General features: G+C 39.8%; 1 protein-coding gene across 2 annotated transcripts in view; it reads right to left on the bottom strand.

Moving 5' to 3' along the window:
• Nucleotides 1–276: 276 nt before the first annotated feature.
• NPHP3 (nephrocystin 3) overlaps nt 277–21641 on the bottom strand; it is a 28497-nt gene continuing 7132 nt past the window's right edge. The window contains exons 7-27 of one of the 2 annotated variants that reach the window (XM_065665565.1): nt 21111–21258; nt 20472–20546; nt 19694–19873; nt 18236–18339; nt 17454–17568; nt 16229–16372; nt 15584–15681; nt 15017–15119; nt 14446–14528; nt 13283–13421; nt 12388–12552; nt 11479–11576; nt 10532–10654; nt 9990–10179; nt 9606–9847; nt 9142–9217; nt 7860–7987; nt 5294–5534; nt 4186–4311; nt 2969–3084; nt 277–2764 (exon numbers count right to left, since the gene is read on the bottom strand). In XM_065665565.1, the coding sequence (XP_065521637.1) occupies nt 2587–2764; nt 2969–3084; nt 4186–4311; nt 5294–5534; nt 7860–7987; nt 9142–9217; nt 9606–9847; nt 9990–10179; nt 10532–10654; nt 11479–11576; nt 12388–12552; nt 13283–13421; nt 14446–14528; nt 15017–15119; nt 15584–15681; nt 16229–16372; nt 17454–17568; nt 18236–18339; nt 19694–19873; nt 20472–20546; nt 21111–21258 (2872 nt within the window). In that variant the 3' untranslated portion in view covers nt 277–2586. The other variant, XM_065665566.1, reaches the window with a different exon arrangement.

Raw genomic sequence — 21641 nt, 5'->3', positions numbered from 1 at the left:
AAAAGACATTTACAAGTATAATCTCCTCTGACTATAGAACATGAAGGAAGATTTATGACTCCTTTTACGATGAGCTAACAAAGCATCTTGAAATGGCTTAGCCCAGCTTTGTTTATTTGGCAATCTGATAAATGAAGCTTTCTGTTTTTACAGTGCATCATGACTGTTACTGACATGTTGATACTGACTCTATGATTAAATCTCCATTGAAACCGGTCACGCTCTGTGTTAAGGCGTTTTCTACACGGAAGTTATCATTTGGCATACACCAGATACACAAGTTACTTTTTTAATGTCCATGAGGCACAACTGCAAATACATAGACAACTATCTTAAGAGCACTATGACTACAGCTGCATCAGCTCATGGCCAGCATGCGGCCTGCAAGACTCTCCATCATTACTCATGGTCCTGTTTTACTTCCTGTAAAAGGTTTCCTTTGGGTTGACAGCTAAAGCCTGTTGTTTCCTCACTATCTTGGCTGGTGGAGCGTGGATGGTTGGGATCTGCTACTTTTTAGGGACTGATTTTTCTCCTAAAATCACCCCTGCAGCCTGAGTGAGATGGAAAGAAGTCACTCAAGGGAAGAAGTGTGACAGTTCAGAAGTGAGAATCACTAAATGGGGCAAGTCTGATCCTTTCTAGACCTCCAGTGTTGTATCTTCTCATTTAAGATAGCACCATTGAGGAAGACTATTTAGGAGAACAAGATACACCACTATACATTTTAAAATCAGAACAGAGGTGACAACCTTGAGCAGACATCTGCTAATTCCCAACACTGGCTTTGGTGGAGGGAACTCCCAGCTCTGAGCAGAGCAGGCAACAGAAACACCCACAAGCTCAAAAGGTTGAGGGTTGGGGGGGTGGGGGTTGTGTTCTTTTTCACCTTTTCCTCTTTTCTTTAGCAACAGTCCTGCAAAGAACTTCCCAAATTCCACAGCTTTTCTTCAGGAAAAACTCCTGCTTTGATTAAAACCCCATTTTCTGAACTAAGAATGAAATACCCAGAGAGCTATTACACTGTGTCAACTCCTGTTGCTGTACTGTAATACCTTCAAGAGCTATTTGGGGTTTTTTCAACTAAATCTTTAGCATCCGATTTGGGTTGTGTATTTGTTCTATCAGGTTTATATATTGTTTCCTCTGCTACGTTACACCCCTACCAAAATGTTAAAGTCCAGAACAAGGGCTGAAAATAGGTTATATTTTAACTCTGCTCTAAAAAGGGAGAAAATACTGTGGGATAGAAGTACCATTCTGAGGTGATGGCCACTTGCATTTTTCAGTCAAAATTAGATCAAGTAAATCTTTACATCAGTTGCCACTAAAACATTATAGTGAAGTTTCAATTAATTTTTTGCTGAATAAAAATGTGGGGTTTTAGTATGTATTTAAATTGATTCATGGATTGATGCTGGAGAGGGACTCTTCATCAGGGACTGTAGCAATAGGACAAGGGGTGATGGGTTCAAACTGAAACGGGAAGTTCAGGTTGGATATAAGGCAGAAGTTCCTCCCTGTGAGGATGCTGAGGCGCTGGCCCAGAGAAGTGGTAAATGCTCCACCCCTGGTAGTGTTCAAGGCCAGGCTGGACAGAGCCTTGGGCACCTTAGTGGAAGGTGTCTCTGCCTATGAGCTGTAAGAACCCTTTCAACCCAAACCAATCTGGGATTCTAGGACTGAATTGGAATGAACAGGCTTCAAAATGATTCTTCCAGCTGACCAGAGTATCACGAAATACAGCAAGCACGCAGATTTGATTAGCATCTTTTTATCTGATGGGAAACTAGTTTGCATTACTAGGTTTTTCCAGATAATACAAATATTGCTGTGTTTTAAGTGATTCTATGAGATTAAACAGTAAAAGTATTGCTAAAGGGCTAACAACAGGGAATCGGGTCATCATTATCATCATTCTGGTTCCTTACTGCAAGTATTTTTACTGGACACAGTTGAAGCTGACAACAGCTTTAGCTGTAGGTGAGGGTATATTTAGGGCATATGAGGGTATATTTAGGTATTAGCTGCCCAAGGAAACCACTTATTTTTGCACAAGTCCCTTGAATGCAAGTCTGCTTCAAGCTGAAGCCACCCTGCAGGTACTTTGGGTGGAACTTTTGACTTACTCAAAATTACTCTCTTTTTAGGAACACCTTTAAAAGCTTCTAAAAAGGCAGGAAGGATGGATGAAAACCAGAAATACACAAATCCTACAACAAGCTCTTCCAACTCAGAAATAAGAATTACTCCATAGAATATATACAATAGGTTTCACTGAACTTGTTCTAATCCTGGCACTTAAGCTAAGAGGTAACCAGTCCGCAGGTTTAGTAGTAGTTCTGACTTCAGCTAGTAACTAATATGCATATCTATATACAATGAAAGAAGCTCACTTCGTACCATGCAGCCTGCAAAGTTAACATGGAAGGATTTCAAGCTTCAACATTTGTTTCCCTGTCTTTCATGAAGATAGGGGTCGGTCCCAAAATAGTACATTATCTCAGGAAAAATAGATAGTCTTGGTCATTTCATGTCTGCTTTAAAATAGCAACAGAGCCTGCCTTTCCTTGGAGTAGGTTTGTATCACCTTTGTCCATGTTCCAGGAAAATACTGGGTGATAATGCACTTTTTAAGCTGAATGTATCTCCACTCGAGTGTCGAGAAGTTGCTTTTCCACCTATCAACAAAGTCTCTGCTTCTTTTATTTCCATAGCTCTCTTGTACAGTTCAGCTGCCTTCTCAAAGTCTCCCCCTTCATAGCTTTGGAGAGAGTAAAACAAAGTTGAAACAAGCAAATAAAACAGGTCTCTCATTTCGTTTAAACTGAAATGCACACCATGCTATCGCCAAAGTGTGCTTAAGGCTCTCCACTTGCCTATTAAGTAGACAAGTCCAGGATGTTTTCTTTCATCCAGTAATTGTTATAGTAATTTGCTTTTATAGGGCTAAGCCATATTATCTTACCTAAGCACAGCCAAGTTCTTCAGAGTTTCCCCCACACGAGGGTGCATGTGCCCAAAGCTGTCTTCATAAATCTTCAGTGCCCGTTCATAGAGAGGTAAAGCTTCAATCTGCTTTTTCTTTGGGTAGGAGAGAGTTGTTTGTTACAGATGTATGTTACACTTGTAATTCCTTTTGCCAACAGAATATCAACACATCCTAGATGCAAAGTCATGCATATTTAACCAGAAAGGTGTTTTGAGTTCTTGATACTGTTGACGGATGAGAATGGTAATCGAGACTGTCAGAGGTTTGAGATTGTCAGGTTTGCCCTTGCAAATGCAATCCCCCCCTATAATTGTAACAATTGGGGTCTGGGCTTCTAGGCAGTTTTGAAAGATCTCAATCCTGAAAGCTATGAGTAACCAAATGTTCTTTAATTTTACCTGAGACAATTTTAATCCCTGTTTAAAATCACATATGCATATTGCAGAAATAGAGAAAAAAAAATCTACAGCTCACTCCTACTGATGCTAAGTAAGGAATGTGGTAAATTGATTTGTTTTTATCAAATTGATTGCATCTCCTTTGAATTTCATATTAGTTGTAAACTAGGAAGTCTACAGCCTTCTCAGATTTTATTACACATAGAATCATAGAATAGTTTGGGTTGGAAAGGACCTTAAGATCATCCAGTTCCAACCCCCCTGCCATGGCCAGGGACACCTCACACTGTCACCAAAGACTCCGTCAAACCTGGCCTTGAGCACTGCCAGGGATGGAGCATTTACCACTTCTCTGGGCACCCTGTGCCAGGGCCTCACCACCCTCACAGGGAAAAACTCCTTCCTTGTATCTAACCTGAACTTTCCCTGTTTCAGTCTGAACCCATCACCCCTTGTCCTATCGCTACAGTCCCTGATGAAGAGTCCCTCTCCAGCATCCTCATAGGCTCCTCCAGATACTGGAAGCCCAGGTTGGACAGAGCCTTGGGTGACATGGTTTAGTGTGAGGTGTCCCTGCCCATGGCAGGGGTTTGGAACTGGATGATCTTAAGGTCCTTTCCAACCCAAACCATTCTATGAGTCTATGATTCAAAGGGTTGTGTTTCCTTGAGTCAGCAGTAGACCTGTTTCCTCATAGTGTGACAACCCCCCTGTCACTGGAAATGTTGTGCTCTAGTCCTACTCTTATACAACCTATGACAGGAATAATAAACATGTAAGACATGAAGCACTTACCATCTGACAGTACAGGACAGCCAGGTTCACCAAAGCAGTTGCCACACTGGGGTGTTTTGGGCCAAATGACTTCTGTCGGATTTCAACTGCTAGCTCGTACAGAGGAACAGCCTTGTCAAGTTTTCCCTAGAAACAACAGGGGTGGAAATGATTCAGTTCTTTTGTGTCAAACCGGCAACAGTAAAATCTATTTTAAAAAAAAGCCCTGGAGAAGGTGTAGCTGTTTCCAGAATAAGGGTTTAATTCTGGTTAATTCATAGTTACATTCTGCACAGATTCTTTATCATGATTATTGATTAGGACCTGATTTTCCCCAACACTGAGCACATTCAACACCCAGGTGATGTGTTTCTCAGCTATGCCTATCTGTTTCTTTTAGGATGTATATTTTCTCCACAATTGTCTCATCCTGCAGAGAGCAGAGCTTATTTTTTGTCCTGAAGGGCCTACATTTTACTGGTGACATGGGAATGGGAATGGAGCTGCCTTAACTTTTGGGCAGTTTTCCACGTACTGAAGTGGTGTTTACACCATCTTCCCTGGAACAGCCACAGGGTCTGATGCCATTTCAAGTACCTGTTGCTTCCCATTTGCCATATTGAGGCATTGGCTTCTTGACTTTGGTTTCTCTAAAATACCTCTCTCATATTCCAGCTAGTTTTACTGGAGGTTATTTTTCCAGCAAATCTGTTTTCCTCCAAATTCCAGTCTGCTCACATATTAACTGGATAGACTTAGTATACTTAGGTTTCTGTTCTTAGAATGTGAATTCTCATACTCAGTAGCAATTAAATATTGCAGACTCCCACTGTACTGGTGAGAAATGGATCACTGGAATTGCAAAATTCCTATTTTCTCCTTATGTTTTCAAAGCATCACCAGTTTGAAGATGCTCAGTAACTCATCTGGAATAAGTACGTATTCATAAATGTGTTTTGAGAAAGCTAGTGGGCCTTTTGGAAACACACCAAGGCCACTTGACCACATCTTTACGCATCTTTTATTGGTGTGGATCACCAACAGCTGACAATATTCCAATGCCCCACTCCTTCTGGATTGAAGACTAACAATGCAAGGTGGTAAGAAAAGGTAACAGGCTTGTGCTTACCATCTTTTTGTACAGCACTGCCAGGTGTTTCACAGTATAAGCTAAAGAGGGATGATCTGGAGCCAGTGCTCTCCTCCTGATGTCTAAAGCTTTCTCATAGAGTTCCTCTGCCTTGTCATAGTGCTTCTTCTCATTGTACAAGGCTGCCAGGTTGTTCAAGGACTGCGCGCAGTCGGGGTGGTCGGGCCCCAGGACTCTCTCTCTCATTTCCAAGGAGCGCTTCAGGAAAAGCTCTGCTGTCCTGCAGAACACATTCACTCAGTCAGCAGTATCTGAAAGCTGGGAACATCCGTACAGGCTGAAGTGGCTGTTTGAAACAGAACAAACTCAGCCTTGGAAACTGCACGGACACTGGCATTTGGAAGTGGACTCTCCTCAGAAGAAGCAAATGCCAGAGCAGAGATTCCCTTACACAGTGAGGAACTACACATCCCTCACACAGCCCTGCTGTGCCTAGGATGTAAGCAGCAAGCTAGTTAATATATTCCTGTGCAATCCTATATCCCCCCTACTGTAAGGGCTGAAAAGCCAGTCTAGCACATTTCAGCAAACATTACCCTAACTCATGGGTGCTCTTTAATTCAACCTACATCTTCAGCTATGCAAGTAACCCTTCCTTGTTCAAAACAATCTACTGACTTCTGGGCACAGCAGTCAAGTACTTCCATGGATAAAATAATAGTTAAGTATGAGGTAAAGGTCCAGAACACATATTTTTCAAGGAACTTTAAAGAACATAAACCACATTATAGGGTTCAACAGAGAGCTTTCACACCAAGCTGACAAGAGACTGGAATGGATTTTATGTATGTCGAGCTAGCTTCTCATAGAAGAAGCTGTCTAGAAGTGCCAAAGTAGAAAAGACTCTGTAATGCCACCATTCAAGCACTGCCCTATCAAAAGGGTATACTTCATCTCACTAGTGTAGTACTACTATTCCACTACAGATTTACAGCACCTCTATAAGGAACAACATGTGATCCCCACATAACAATGGCAGCATCCATTATAACCAGGCAGTTTGTCATCCTGACATACAGACAACTTCTGTGTGACACTATTCCCAAGAGGTCAGCTTAGGAAATGGGAAAAATCCATTTCACATTACAGGGAAAAAAAAAAAAGTCATTTATACACAGAACAGTAGGTTCAGTTCTGGAGATCTCAGAGAAATGTCAGAAGGTCTTCACTCTATACAGGGGCTGGGGGATGATGTGATCTAACATACACAGCTGAAGTGACAAGCCTTTCTGTCATTGATTTCATTCTAACTGCATCAAATGATCAAAAAATTCAGTCTCGGACTTGCTGATTCTGAATGGAGGCACAATACCCAGTTAAAACAATGACTTCAAGCTTCACTAGCACAAAGTTTATCCTTTTGCTCACCTACGAAATAGTGGAGATACAGTTAATCTAGAAGTTTGGTTGTGTTGGACAGGAACTACATATGAATAATGAGGAATATAAAATGATCTTGTATGAAATTAGATAGGTGTCACTCCTCTATTATCAGTCACTTCAGCATGACTTCAGGAGGGAAAACTGATAGAAAACCCCACACTTCCAACACTGTTAAAAATCAACTGCTTCACCATAAAGAAGTTATATTTATAACTTTATAATTATTATATATCTAATAATATTTATATAATTATATATAATGTAATCAGATAATAATGTATTTTATACATAATGTATAATTATACATAATTATATTATTATCTATATAATTATTATGCATTTATAATCTCTGCATTTAACAGAGATTCCATGTGCAGATCCTAAATCACAATGTATTTCTGCAGCTGCCCAACAACTAGTGCTACATGAACTTCAGACATAGGAAGAATGTAAAATACTTCCAGAACTTACTCTCTGCTTTGTTTGCTGTGCACTCTCTTTTTCCTCTGAAAAGATTTAACCTGACTTCACAACTCCCTCACAACACATACTTTTAGACTACTCTGTGGCCTGAAGAAGTTGATGTGAAGAGTGGCTTCTTGTCATGCAATCAGAACTGTTCTGCACTTTTTATTCCCCTTCAACACCCCTGTTTATCTGCTCTTAGAACACCTCTGTGCTGCTCTGTCCTCTTTCTTTCACCCTTAAAAAGGCCAGCAGGGTAAAAGCCTAAGGATTCTAAGCACAGTGAATATTTAACTTATGATTTCTACTAATACTGATATTTTGAGTGTTTTTACAGAACAATCCTGCCATTCACAGATGAACAGTACAAAGGAGGGTCACAAAATAGAAAAGCTGAGTAGAGGAGGCACAAATGTCAAGAAAGAACTGGTATGTGCAATGAAACATAGTGAACTTAAACCATGGACCAGCAATTCTGAATGCAGGAAATGCACTGACTTAGTAAATACTCACATGCTAATAGCATCAACCCTAGAAATGATGAGTGAATTTCACAGCAAACAAACCTCAGCAGAATGAATCAGGGACAGCACCATGTTTGATCATGTGTTCACATTTAGTGCTAGTTCTCAATGCTTTACCTCGGTTTACATCTATAGGGACACTCAGTGGGTGCATCACAATTAATAACACTTACTCCAGATTATTCTGCAAGTAGTAGAGGACTCCAAGCTCATTGAGGGTTCGAGCATTATCTGGTGTATCCTTGCCTAAGGTGAGCTCTTCCAATTGCAGGGCTCTTTGGCGCAGGAGAGCAAAGCCACACTACGGCAAAGCACAAGGTACTATAAGCCAATCCCCATTACTCTGAAAGTGTACAGCTAAAGATAGAACATCAAAAGACTTAGTTTGGTGCCAAAGGAGCACAATAATCCTACCTAAGTTCTGTTTTCAAGCTAATTGGCACATAAACATTTGCTTATTTACAATCTAACAGGGAATCTCACCCAAAATGCTTCCAGGTACTTATTGTGCTTTGTTTGTCTTGTATCACACATGCTGGTCTGCTTAAAATCCACAGTTCAAATAACCAATTCAGATCAAATTCTTGGGTTTCTACACTCAAAACCAATTTAATCTCCTATCCTAAATGCCATTTACAAATACATATTAACTATTACTCCAGGCTGGATCATTGTCAAATGTTCCATGGATCATTGGAAAATGGGCTGCCAAGCTAATGCTTACATGCAAAGTGAATTACAATAAAAAAGTGCAGCCACTGTTACACACTCCACCTATTCTCTATCTTTGCAGTCTTAACAGAAAGATTTGTGCAGCAGAACTCCTTACAGAAATGGACAAAATCTTCATGATCCAAATTCATTTCTACTTAAGCACTGTGGAAATAGCAACATTCTTATGGCCTTTCACTATTTTTATTAGAGGGACAACTTAGAGCTCTGACGTTACTAGCTGAACTCATAGTACAAGCGCTGCATGACAAACAAAGCCTTAGCTCAAGAATGGCAAGAGCAATTCTGTAGCTGAAAAACACAGAAGACAAAATGGGGAAAAACTTAGTATGGCACCTAAAATTATTACTTGGATTATTCACTGCAGTAAAACACTCTGTTCATCAGCATTGTTAGGATAAATGCCTCAGTCCTTCTGGAGAACATCTTATTCCACTGCCAGTTCAACGGCCAATTGTATCAGCCGTAATTCTGCACACCCAAATGTAGAGACCCATTTCTTTCTTTTCCACCCCTCCCAACTCCATACCAGTCGGACTGATGCATCTCCACTCACAGCAGAGATGAAAGGGCAGTTAAAAAAGCTGCTGCTGGGCTACTCCACTACCTATGCCTTCAATTATCCAAAGCACTGGAGTTTTGTCAGCTCTGCAGGGGCACTTTATCATCCATTCCGCAGAGCCACAACATGTCCTGTACTTTAAGTATCAAACATCTCCTTACCAGGCTGCCTTTCCTCCTTGCTGCTTTTTGGCGTATTCTGAAGGACTTTTTCCTCAGTTGTTCAGCTTGTTCGTATCTGAAAACAAGTGTAGTGTTAGAAGAATGCCAAATGTAGCATCAATGAGTATTCTGGAAAGCTTCTGAATTACTGGAGTGTATAAATTTGAGGAGAATTTAAGAATCTTGGGGGGAGAAATCACACTTTTTGTCAAAGATAAAAATATTCAAGATGCTTAGGGACAGACAATGCTCCTCCTTTTTCTTTCGAGGTTTGTTGTTAAATGAAAAACAGCTGTTGGCCCCTACTGGGTGGCTTGCTACAGGAATACAGAGGGGATGCTCATGGTTGCATGGGAACTTACGAAACAATAAAACAGAACCAATGAAACATTGCTTCAGGAGGAAAACCTTTGCTGTTATTTTTGGGCACCTCCACATACAAATACCAGTGGAGTTAAGCTTACTTGTTCTGCTTTTGGTATAAGGTTGCAAGTGCATCAAGTTCACGGGCTACCCGAGGATGCTCAGCTCCATAAGCGTTCTCAGAGATTTCCAGTGCCTGTTTATACAACTGTTCAGCATTTCCGAACTTCTTCCACTGCACATAAACTCCTGCGAGCTGGTGCAGTGACTGTGCCACCCTCGGGTGGTCTGGATCCAGCGCAGTCTCGCGAATCTCCAGAGAGCGCTGCAGAGGAGCTACAGCCTGGAACAAGGGAGTTCAGTGTATGATGGCAGCAGGCAGCACCCTGCATGCTGCAACGACTTCGCAACTGCAACAGAAAGCACACGCTGAGCTCTGCTTAATTTGCCTTCTTGCTGTTACAACAATCTCTAGGTGCACTTACCTGACTGAGAAGACCTAGGTCCTTAAGAAACCGTCCCAGGGTCTCATAAAGATCAGCCAGGCAGATCATACTTGCCTCTCCCTCACAGCTTTTCTCATATTCTTTCAGAGAGTCAAAATACTCAGCTGCCATAGAGCTCTTATCTTTCCCAACCAGCTGCCAGTAACTCAGCAATTCTGCAAAATGTCCCCTGTTTTAACAAGGAAATAAGAAGCTCATCTTATCTCTGATACCCCTCTATTCAGACTCACACTAGCTTAGAAGAAAAGGCCCACATGCATGAATGCTGTCTTTAGGCTACAGCATCTACAGACAATTCATGGAGATTAAGCTGTTCAACAGCAGTATTTATTTGTCCCTTTACCAACCCCCGTATGTAACAGAATAGAAAAAAAAAGGATGATTTATGTGACAAGAGCATTTAGCGTTTCAGCCTTTACTATTTCAGCTCTTTTAATAAATATCTGTCATTATCTGATTTATATTGACAAAAAATTGCTTTGAAATGTGTCTAACCGCCGAAGCAGTGGCTGCTTTTGTACCTTTTGTAAAGGTTTTGTGATACAAAGAGATTCAAAAGACACTTGTGTAGCTTTTGCTTATCACCCTGCTGTTGGAAGAGCCAGGGAAGTTCATCTGCGCTTCTCCAAGTCACTCGGTCTTGACTATTGAAAGAAAAGCAAATAAAAACAAACATTAAAACTCTGAGAGGCCTAAAAGAACTTGCCAATTTGAAGTGAAAACTAAGCAAGCACGTAATTGCCATGCCTGAATGTCTAAACAGACTGACTACTATAAGACCTACGTACTCCATTTCCTAACATCTTAATTTTAACTTCACCTCAGAGCTACTGGAACCCCCAGGTACCCCACAGGAAGCCGCTCCTCCCTCCCCTATGGGCTGACCTGTGCCTGTTAGCAGGACTGCAGCCCTGCAGCAGCCCTCCATCCCTTTGTGACTTTTCCCTGGCACACTGTGGCTCTCTTGGCTTTCTGCTCCCCAGCAGTGGATACTCTGAGGAGCAGCAGTAAGCAGTAGCCCACAGCTGGGACACATTAACTCAGGACAGTAAATGCAAACCCCTTTTCAAGCTGGATGTAAACTTGTAGCTGTTCAGCTTTTCTACTGGACCTCCTCTTGTGTGTGTGCTAACTGCTTGCTGAACACAAGTTGTCCTCTGCTTCTCCAAGTTCTAAGCAACCTCAAAGTTCCTAGCATTTATTGGGAGCTAAACATCCACACGGGGTCAGTTACCACAAAGTAACTGATGAAGAAATTGCTCCCCATTCACCTCCATAGTCCTCAATATTTTCCAAGATTAAAAAGCAACATATAAATAAGAAACTGACCCTGACAACTAGGGTTTTGCAGTGTTACTCTGTGGAAATAATTTACTAAACCGAGTCAAAGAAGCTTTATGAAGAAAACAAAAATATCCATGAGGCATAAAGCCTGCAATTTAACATGTCTTGAGGCATTCTGACCTACCTTAGCTGCATGGTGAAATACTCCACTAGTTTTTGTCTATAGGCAGAAAGAACATTTTCACCTTCTTCCATATACTCTAGTCTCACCATCTCCCAAGCCTGAAAAACAGTATAATTGAGAGAAAGAAAATGCATTTGTTTCTTAAATGCTGATGATACACAGGGTGCTATACAAGATTTCTTTATGAAACACATCATGCAGAACTGAAAGTCTTTTGATGACAAAAGCACTAGCAATACATTGTCTTATATTAGACCAGAGCTCTGGTTATGCAAATAGTCCCTTCTCCTTCCATTTTGCTTGGTTTTTGCAGAACCAGTGTTTTATCATAGAATAGTTTAGGGTGGAAAGGACCTTAAGATCATTCAGTTCCAACACCCCTGCCATGGCCAGGGACACCTCACACTAGACCATGTCGCTCAAGGTTCCGTCTAACATGGCCTTGAACACCGCTAGGGATGGGGCATTCACCACTTCTCTGGGCACCCTGTGCCAGTGCCTCACCACCCTCACAGGGAAAAACTTCTTCCTTATATATAACCTGAACTTCCCCTGTTTCAGTTTGAACCCATCACCCTTTGTCCTATCACTACAGTCCCTGATGAAGAGTCCCTCTCCAGCATCCTGTGTTTTCTAGAACACATGGAGTTAGTTAACAACCAATAGATCAGAAATTTCTGAAGGTCTGAAATGCCAGGTTTCAACTGCTGAACCATAATGGCCAATACTAATGTCACAGCCCTAGCAGTTTTCAAGGTGATTCTAACATCAAATCAGACCTTAAGGAAAATAGATGAGCAAACACAGACCTAAAACTGTCATCCCAGTTAACAATAGAACTGTTCTAAAACCCAGAAGGGCCTCAGGGGTTGGAGTTTCACTTGCACGTGTTTAGATTACAAAACCTACCTGGAGGTGCTGGAACTTCAGCAAACCACAGCCGTATGTCAGCAAACACATTCTGTGGAGGCTGTGGACGAGCGAGGCTAAGGCTGCAGAAGACAGCTCAGGATAAAGTTCCATCAACTCTGACTCACTCACACCATTGTGGCTAACACCAATGACACACAGTATCTATGCAGAGCACAACAAGTATTTTATAGTTAGCAGTGGTTGCTGCAGACCTTACTTAGGCTGAAATTCCAAGAAAAACATGTTAGGAGCCAACACAACACCTGCCTACACAGTCCTCAAAGAACAGTCCTCAGTGCTAATGGATTAACATTCTAATGCATAAAGCACCAAATGGGACACTCTGGGACAAATGAACGGCTCCTTCAACCTTTCCCACTGGAAAATAACTCCATTATGGTAAGGAACTTCCATCTCAGTAAAATATGCTGAAGGCCTTATGCTGCCAGCACCAAAAAACTTCTAGCAACTATTGAGTATTATGTCCTAATCAAAACAATGTTCCACACAACAGGGAAATTCTGCAAAGGTAGGAAGAGGAAGCAGTGCCCTGTATTCACAAGATCCCACATTCTGATTACATTTACTATGCTCGGTGTAGTTAATCATTGGATTAAGTTAGTGATCAGCAAGGAAATGCTACTTCTGTATCACATGATAGTGGAAAAGTTGTTTTGGGAGACAACTGAAATTTAACACAAAGCAGTCAGATGTTCTACAGTTATGCATAAGATACAGTTCAATTAATAAAATTGTCCCTTCCATACTAATAACACAGTCATCTCTAATCCTACATATGAACCAACATAGATTTGTATTTACTTGTAACTTAAGATTCTTTCAGGAAAGAATGTACAATACCTGCAGAAACAGCGACACATTCTCTGCTTACCTCTCTCAAAAGACCTTTCTCTGTATCACTCCGCAATGATTCTTGAATTGATCTCAGAACAAGCCTGTACAGTGACACGGTGTCTTGACACTGCAAACACTGTTGAAGGGTTTCATCTATATTTCCTGTATTTCCAAGACTGAGCAGAAGAACAGAAAGGGCATGGTTTAGAATACCAAGTTTGGCAGAGTAAGATGAACTGAAGGTACTGAAGAGCTCAAAAAGGCTCTGAATTCCTACTGGCTTTAAAAGGTGCACAGGTCTTGCTGAGATTAAACACAGAAGAGGTGAATACCTGAAGCCACCTTCTGTTATATTGTCTGATTTCTCTAAATAACTACAACATTCTTATTTATCAAAAAGAAAGTATGTTGCAGTGTTCTTTCCTCCAACAGGAGCACAGAATAAAAACATCAGGTTGGATAAAGGTAAGACCACATGCTGCTGCTTCACTTAATGCATTTACAAAGCCTGTTTTCAGGAGCAATTAAGCACTCTAGGACATAAAACAGAAACAAAAAATAATCAGAATGAGCCACCCAGGGTAAATTACCAGTCAGTGTATCATCTCCTGGGAGTCTCTCAACTAAAAATGCATCTTTCTCAACAAGGTGAGGTCTAGGTTAATAATAAGCCAATGCACTTATTAAGTATTCTCTTGCACAAGAGGGAAGATGAATTTTCTCCACAGCAGGAATTATAGAGCAAAGTACCATATGCAGGATGTTACACTAAACAGTTGTTGAACGTCCTTTACCCTTAAAAATCTATGAGGCAAGCTATCTGGTACATCAGTAAACACAACAGACCTGAATTAAATTGTTTAATAAAACAATGCCAACATTCCCCAAATACCTTTAAAAAGCATTGAAGCAACTGACATACCCAGAGAGCAGAGTAACAGAAAAATAAAATCAAAACAGAAGAACAGCAAAAAGATAGATATAACTACTTGGATTCACTGAGGATCAAAAAAATGGTGATTCTGGTTATTCTTCCCATTGCATGTGCAGTCAGTGAAAAGAGGAAACTGCTGCTCCACTGTTTTCTCTTAACAAGATTCATACTACGTTAAATGAATGTATTTCAAAGTGCTAACAAACCTACTTCAGGTCTTCTAATCTAGTGATGAGCATAACAGTTTCAAGATCACCTCAACTTACCAGGCAATGGTTTTGCCCAAGAGAGTGACATACAAAGCATTGCAAGTTGCGGCAGAACGACAATGTCTCTCAAGCTTCTTCTCCTACAACATTTCAAACAAACTCTGTAAGCCAAGATGAAATTAACTGCACCAATGATATATTCACTATTCCATAAGAAAATAAAAGTTCTAGCTATGCTTCTATCTGTAAGATCTGAACACTATGACATGATGACCAGCACACAAAATACTGCGTAGTTTGGTAGCTATAGGAGCATACAAGTGAACTGTACTTTTTATCTCACTCTGCCAATCTTTGTTACAGTATTATGCAATACTAAACCTTCTATTATTCTAATATAAAAGAACATGTTTACAGCAATACGTGCAACTGCACTGTTTGTGTGTTAATAATTTATGCTGTTCCATCTGTTTCAGTGCTATGAGCTGTGGGGTAAAAAACCGGCATGCTGTCTTGAGCATTAGTACCTAGTTAGCTAAATATAATACTTTCCTTTGGCACGTGGGCCTGTATGTTTCCATTAGAAGTTATACTAGAGTAAGGTACTTCAGAACTGCAACAGACATACCTGCTCTTTAGTCAATTTAACATTTGCAGAGTTACATTCTGCACTAATGAGAGATTTAACATCTTTGGAATTCAGTGGATCAAGATGAAGAGTGGGCCACAACCTTTGGTAAGAGAGAGCAAAGTCATATTCAGACCTTATTAAATAGCACACAAAAGGAAAAAAAGACATCAGGGTTCCAGACCTTTCTGAAGATTTATATCACAGCAGTAATTGAGACAATTCCCTATTACTAAGAAATTCTAGTCATCACAAGTCAAATTTCCGCTTTTAGCTTTATCCTGGATCTACATCATGGTATTGTGGTTCTTCATGTGCGTCTGACTGCATTTAGTATCTTCTTCCATATAGTCACATGGACAGATCCATCACAGTAAATCAAAACAGCTAAAACCTGTCCTCTGCAGTTGCAATAGGGAAGCTTTTGTTGTCCCCAGTAGTTGCAAAACCATATCCTATTAAATCTCCAGGTCTTGGCAAATCTGTTGTTTGCTCTTCACCAAGTAACTGTAATTTAAAACAATTCTAACACAGGCTACTTTGAAACAACTCAGAAATGTAACATACCTCCAAGCCTGTGGACATGTTTCTACATTCACCGATACAATCACTCTCACATTCACTGGCAATGGATCTATCAGCCACTTCATATGCTTCTCAGCTTGCTTAAAAAACAAATTTTGTTACTTAATACAAAGATTGTTCAAAACAATGCTGGAAGTTGATGTATTTCATTAACTGCACAGCTCAGTACATTCTCCAGTGTGACAGAATTGCAGAATGGTTTGGGTTGGAAAGGACTTTAAGATCATCTAGTTCCAACCCCCCTGCCTTAAAAAAAATGTTCATAATGTGGTTCTTGAAGCCATACTAAATGACCCATTGACATGTATGAGAATGACTGTACATATAATAAAGCAGACAGAATACCTCAGAAAAACTAGGCTGTTTTGATACCCATAAATCATCTCCCAGCTCTGAATCTTTCAATAGATAAAGGTGTTTCAAAAGGCTTTCAAAAATTAAGGTGTTAAGATAGAAGAAGAATCCCAAAAGAACACAATTTATCTACAGAAATATTTTCTATTTTGTAGACGTGCTGTTTAGAGCAAAGCAAACAATAATATTTCTGTTACGCAGATGTAGCCAAACCTATTACAATAGTTGAGATTTCCTCTAGACTGACAAGGGGTAAGTATTTTGAAGACATACCTGTATCTGGTCAATAGAATCAATAATGATAATAATGCTGCCTTGATGACGTGCAGAAAGTTTTTCCAGCCAATGAGGGAACTCTTCCAGAAGTTTAGCTGGATCGAAAGTCAGAGGTGACACTAACCAAGAGTGTTGCATAAGCTGCGGAAATTACAAACACATATAACAAATTCGACCTTAAAAACTCTCACAAAAGAAGTCCTGCAGATGCAGGAGAGAAACAAACAACAAAACCCCACACTATTTTGGCACAAAATAGTCAAGTTCACATAGAGATCTTTCCTTCTCGTATATGCAGAAAGCTGGCATATGCAAAACAAAGACTAATTTATTGAACTCGCTGTGTAAATTCTAGAGAGATAACCTGAAGACAAGGGATGTGGAGACTTACAGGGCTTAAAAGTTACAGAGATTAAACAGGAAGACTTCTAAAATACATGAGAAAATTGCAAGGAGAGCACAATCAATTTCATTTTTCACATAGAATCACACAGAATCATTACGGTTGGAAGGGACCTCTGGAGATCACCCAGTCCAACCCCTTTTCAAGGCAGGGCCCCAGTCAGGATGCTCTTCTCTAGACTAAACAGGCCCAGCTCCTGTAATCTCTCCTCATAAAGAAAGATGCTCCACACCCCTGATCTCCACTGGACCTCCACTGGACCTTTATCTAAAGGTTTTAATCCTCTGAGGTCCTTAGTGGCACCCTGTGAAAGAAGAAAGCTCAGGCCCTGGCGCAAAAATACTCTTCATTTATTCCCCACATATTTAACACACCACGAATAAATAAATAAATAAATAAACAAATAATCATAGGAGAGAAACTAGTCCAGGAACAGACATAGTGCCAACTGATTAATACAGCCTCAGGTTTCTAAATACACAGACCGAAGAGGTACCACGTGCCTCTCTCATTGGCCAGATGGCAGGAAAGTTTGGAAGAAGCTTCTATGGTTTTATATCAATCAATATCGGCTACTGGAAGAACAACTGCCAATGCCAATCTACTGCGAATATCCCAGGGATGCTATTTAATTGATCTGTATTCAACATATATGATCCGATTCCCCCTGTTCTATAATGTCTTACATTTGTATTACTCTGAACTGATGTAGAAAACCCTGAAACCTGTAGAAGATTTTATCTTTTCACATACAAACACACACACACAGGTACTTTCCAAAGAATTATACAATACAGGGTATGTAATAACACAGCCCACCTTTAAAGTAAGGCGTTTGATTATCAGTGCAGATTCTGAACTAGTAGACATGGGCCTCCCAACAAAGTGATAAAGAATTAGAGTGTTTGGGGAATGCTTCTGTTGCAATTGAATCCTAATGAGAGAAATCAAAAAGAAAGAAAGGGCACTTAACAGACTGTAATTTTGCAAATGTATCTCAAATCAAAGCAATCAGTTTTGCCAAAGGAGATGGACAGTCTGAGTCAGAGGTGTTCAGTGGTTGTCTTGCAAAATAGGATAGACATTTCCTGAGCTACAACTGAACGTTTTGGGTCAGATTCAAGTTTTGTTCTCGCAGTACTGAGAGCCATTAATAAGTGCCCTTTCTGGCACTGGACAGTTGTATGTCACTAAGCTGCTAAGAAGTAATGACATTACCAATTTATTTTTATGTCAGCACATTTTGTCATAGCCTACAAGTGACCATAAAATGCATTTCTATGATAAATTATTAGGTTGGTTAAAAAGACTCCAAAGGATGCCCTCTCTGTATCAGAGAAGGGCAACGCTATTGAGCTACTGATACCACAGACAGATCTGTAGGGTATTGATATTGAAGGCAGGGAGATGTTAAAGGTAGTCCAGATGGAATTAGCTACTTAAATGTTACACATCTTTCCAGGATGCTTCAGTAACTTCAGTGCTTCATAAATTCTCCCATTTTACCTCTAATTAAACTGATACAATGTGTGAAATAGAAACCATCTTTTTTTTTAATCCATCAAATTTCATTCATGTGAAAAAATAATAGTTTAAACTACCATTTTGACAGAAGGAGAGATTTCCCAGAGCCTGGTCCTCCTGATACAAGCAGAGGTGGAATTGGTGCTGGTGCTGCTACCAGGTCATTTAGACGTTCAAAGTACTATAAGAAAAAAGCAACAATTATTACAAATATTCCACTATTTAAAGGAGAAATACAGTGCTTGGTATTGTAAACCATCTAAACACGAAAGGCACGTACAGATTTATTGAGGTATGGGAATAACTACTGACATGCAATACAGTACAAATAAATTCTCTAATTAAACATTTAAACCACAGAATTTACTATCTCTTTTAAAGAAATAGTGAAATAAATAAAACATTTTTTCGAAACTATTTAAAATGCAACTTTCAGTCCTAATAAACTGAACTAATGTTACTACAGTAAACCAATTGGGAACTATGTTTGTTCAGACTTCCTTGCCTCTCTTTGCCCCCCAGCTACTCCACTGCATTAGATATGGTTGCCAGGACAAAGCCTTCAAAGTTGGCACTTTGGTATTAAAATGGTATTTTGAGGCAATAAGCATACAAAAGAAAGGGTTTCTTTCACCACATGGACACCCAATAATGTTGCAGCAGAGTTCAGGATGATAAAAACAACAATTACCCTTCATCAACTTGGGAGAACTATTTTGGCTGAAAAAAGAAGTGGATGCACATTAAGACATACATAGGTATTTTTAATATTAATGTTCTATTTCTGTTCTACTATGTAGTAAAGATGGCACTATCCTCCAAACCATTGCCAATATAGCAGTATTGTGAAGTAAAAGAATAAATTTTGCTAGTAAAATAGGGGTACTAACAATTTAAACACAATTAACAGAATCTGCATGCTTACGTTACTTTATAATATCAAGGAATATTGCCAAAATAAGCTGTTGTATCACCTTCCACAACCACTTTCATGTTTATCTTCCTACATTCACTGTACTTTCCCTACATATAATTGTGTCTGATATCCCCAATTTCAGAAGTGTTAAAAGTTTTATTTCAATAATGAGGAAGTACTGAGCTATTCAACAGCTCTTCCGTTCTCTCTGTTCTTCTCACATACATACGGCTGCATGATGAAATCTTTCCATTACTCATCTCCAAAAGACCTAACTCCAGGTGTCAAGACAGAGCTCGGATTTCCTCCAAGAACCCCAAAACATTCAGAGCCTTTTCTAGGACACCCTACTTCTGGCACACCATTACAGTCCTTTTTTTCCAGTGCAGGAACAACAACTGCTTCTTCATCAGTGTCATTCAACAATGCACAAACTGGCAGCTCTCCCACAAAATAGGTATGCTATCTATATAAGACATATGGCTTTTTCTAGCCTAAGGAGTAACAGCCTCAAGGATGCTCTCAGACACAGCTTCTTCTGCAGTACAACTTGCCTAACAAGAGATGGATAGAAGTGATGACTTTCGTCTTCATCCATATACATTTCCAATGTACTTACTTTCTCAAATCCTAGCTCACATGTTGAATTAGAGGCCTGCTGAAAAGCTTCCATCTGTTCTTGTTCATCATGTGCATCCCACAATACATCACCAAAAACTTCTTCTTCAGGAGCAGTGGACTCTTCCTTATTACCTAAATCCTTGCTTTCTAGTTCTGTCATTTCACACCCCAATATATCCTAAGTAAAAAAGAAAATTACATGGAGAAAACTGCAACTATAACTCTTATTACATAGAAATCTTATTTATTATTCTTATTATATATAAATGTGCAGGAACATTTGGTGTTAGTCTCATTTCCACTGTGTATGACACAGCTCTATTAACATCACCGTGATCATTTCCTTTAAGACTAGCACAGAACATAAATAAATGAGCAACTACATGAAACCAAGTTAACTCTGAATGCACAGGTCTCAAGACATTGGGTTTAGTCTTCTCATAGTGGAAGCAACTCCCCACAGGGAAGAATAAGGAAACAATGCACCATACAATCTTTCCTTATCCTACGATATGGTTAAAGAGAAATTCAAAGAATTTTAGCCACAAACAGACTCCTTCCCCCTGTTACTCCTGTTCTGGTCCCTAAAATCACTCATCAGTTTGGGTTTTTATTTTCCACTTCCAGATTTCTTTGCTTGCCAAATATTAATGATAAAACCACGAAATGATGATTTAAATTACATTGAAGTAACATGTAGTAATCACACTGACACCACTTAAGGTCATAAATCAAGGTAAGAACAGGTAAAAGCTGAAATGCACCATGTATTCTACCTGTTTAATTATCTTTTCCACACAATTATAGATTTCGTATGTTCCTTCCTCCACACCTCCAGTATGATCAATCATCTGAAAAAGTAAATAGCAAAGCATGATGCAAATCTGAACCCAACTGGAAACAGTATTTAGGGCTTCCAACAAAAACATTCTGGAACACATTTAAATTCCACTCTGTTGCCTTCCTTAGGCAGGATTCGCTTTGTCTAAGCTTTTAAAAGTCGGACATCTAGCTCCAGTAGTTCTCTCTGCAGAGGGAAATAAATGGCAAAGGATCTATCCTGAGATGGGAGCAGTCTCTCTGGAGCCATACTTCTTTCTCTTCCATGGGGCCATACAGAGGGGCCTTAGATAAATAACTTTGCCATTTAAATGGCTAAACACAGGTGAGAAATTCTATCCTTATAGGATAGGGTTTTTATTCTCAGTGAAAATGCAGTGGCTGTTTTTCTCCTCTGCTACTGAAAATTTTATAACATTCATAGATTTTAGCTTCAACAATCTGCTCACATAATGAGCATCGAGAGCAATGAGTTCAATGCGGTTTCTCCTAAAATGTGGGACAACTAGCACTCCATGTTGTTTATAGCAGGAAAACAAGCCTTTTAGCATTCATCAGTCTTTAAAATGGCATACCTTTGCTTTGTTCACATGAGAGATTTGCTCAATGAACTGTTGCACTGAAGCTGAACTGACTCTGCCATCCTCCTTTCTGTGGTAAATGAGACGGGGTTTCTCTTCTGGATTTCTCAAGAAGGCTTCCTCACAGTCCTCCAACAAACAACTAGATTGGAAATCAGCATTCTTGTGCTATATTACACTGCTGTAGTAAACAGTTCAATCAACACAAGCTCCAAAGATGGGTTTCACTGCAAAATCTAATTCAAAAGTCATATCTATTTACAACAAAGGGCAAACAAATATCTCAGCAGAGAATTTAGGACAAACTCTGAAGCAAGGAAAAGCTAAGAGAGAAATACATGCTCTCTGTACCAAAACCATTAAAAACATTTACTATTTTTTATGATCATTGCTTTGTAAATTAAACGTTGATCTCCTGTCATACCAATAAGCAGAGTGAAAGTTAACTGCCTTGCATGGCAAGAACATGGAGTCACACGATTAATAAACACCATGTATGTGCTCTGTCGTCACTTATTTGAAGGC

The sequence above is a fragment of the Lathamus discolor genome, chromosome 2, assembly GCF_037157495.1.
Source record: "Lathamus discolor isolate bLatDis1 chromosome 2, bLatDis1.hap1, whole genome shotgun sequence".
Taxonomy (NCBI): domain Eukaryota; kingdom Metazoa; phylum Chordata; class Aves; order Psittaciformes; family Psittacidae; genus Lathamus; species Lathamus discolor.
This window is presented reverse-complemented; position numbering and strand designations above follow the sequence as displayed.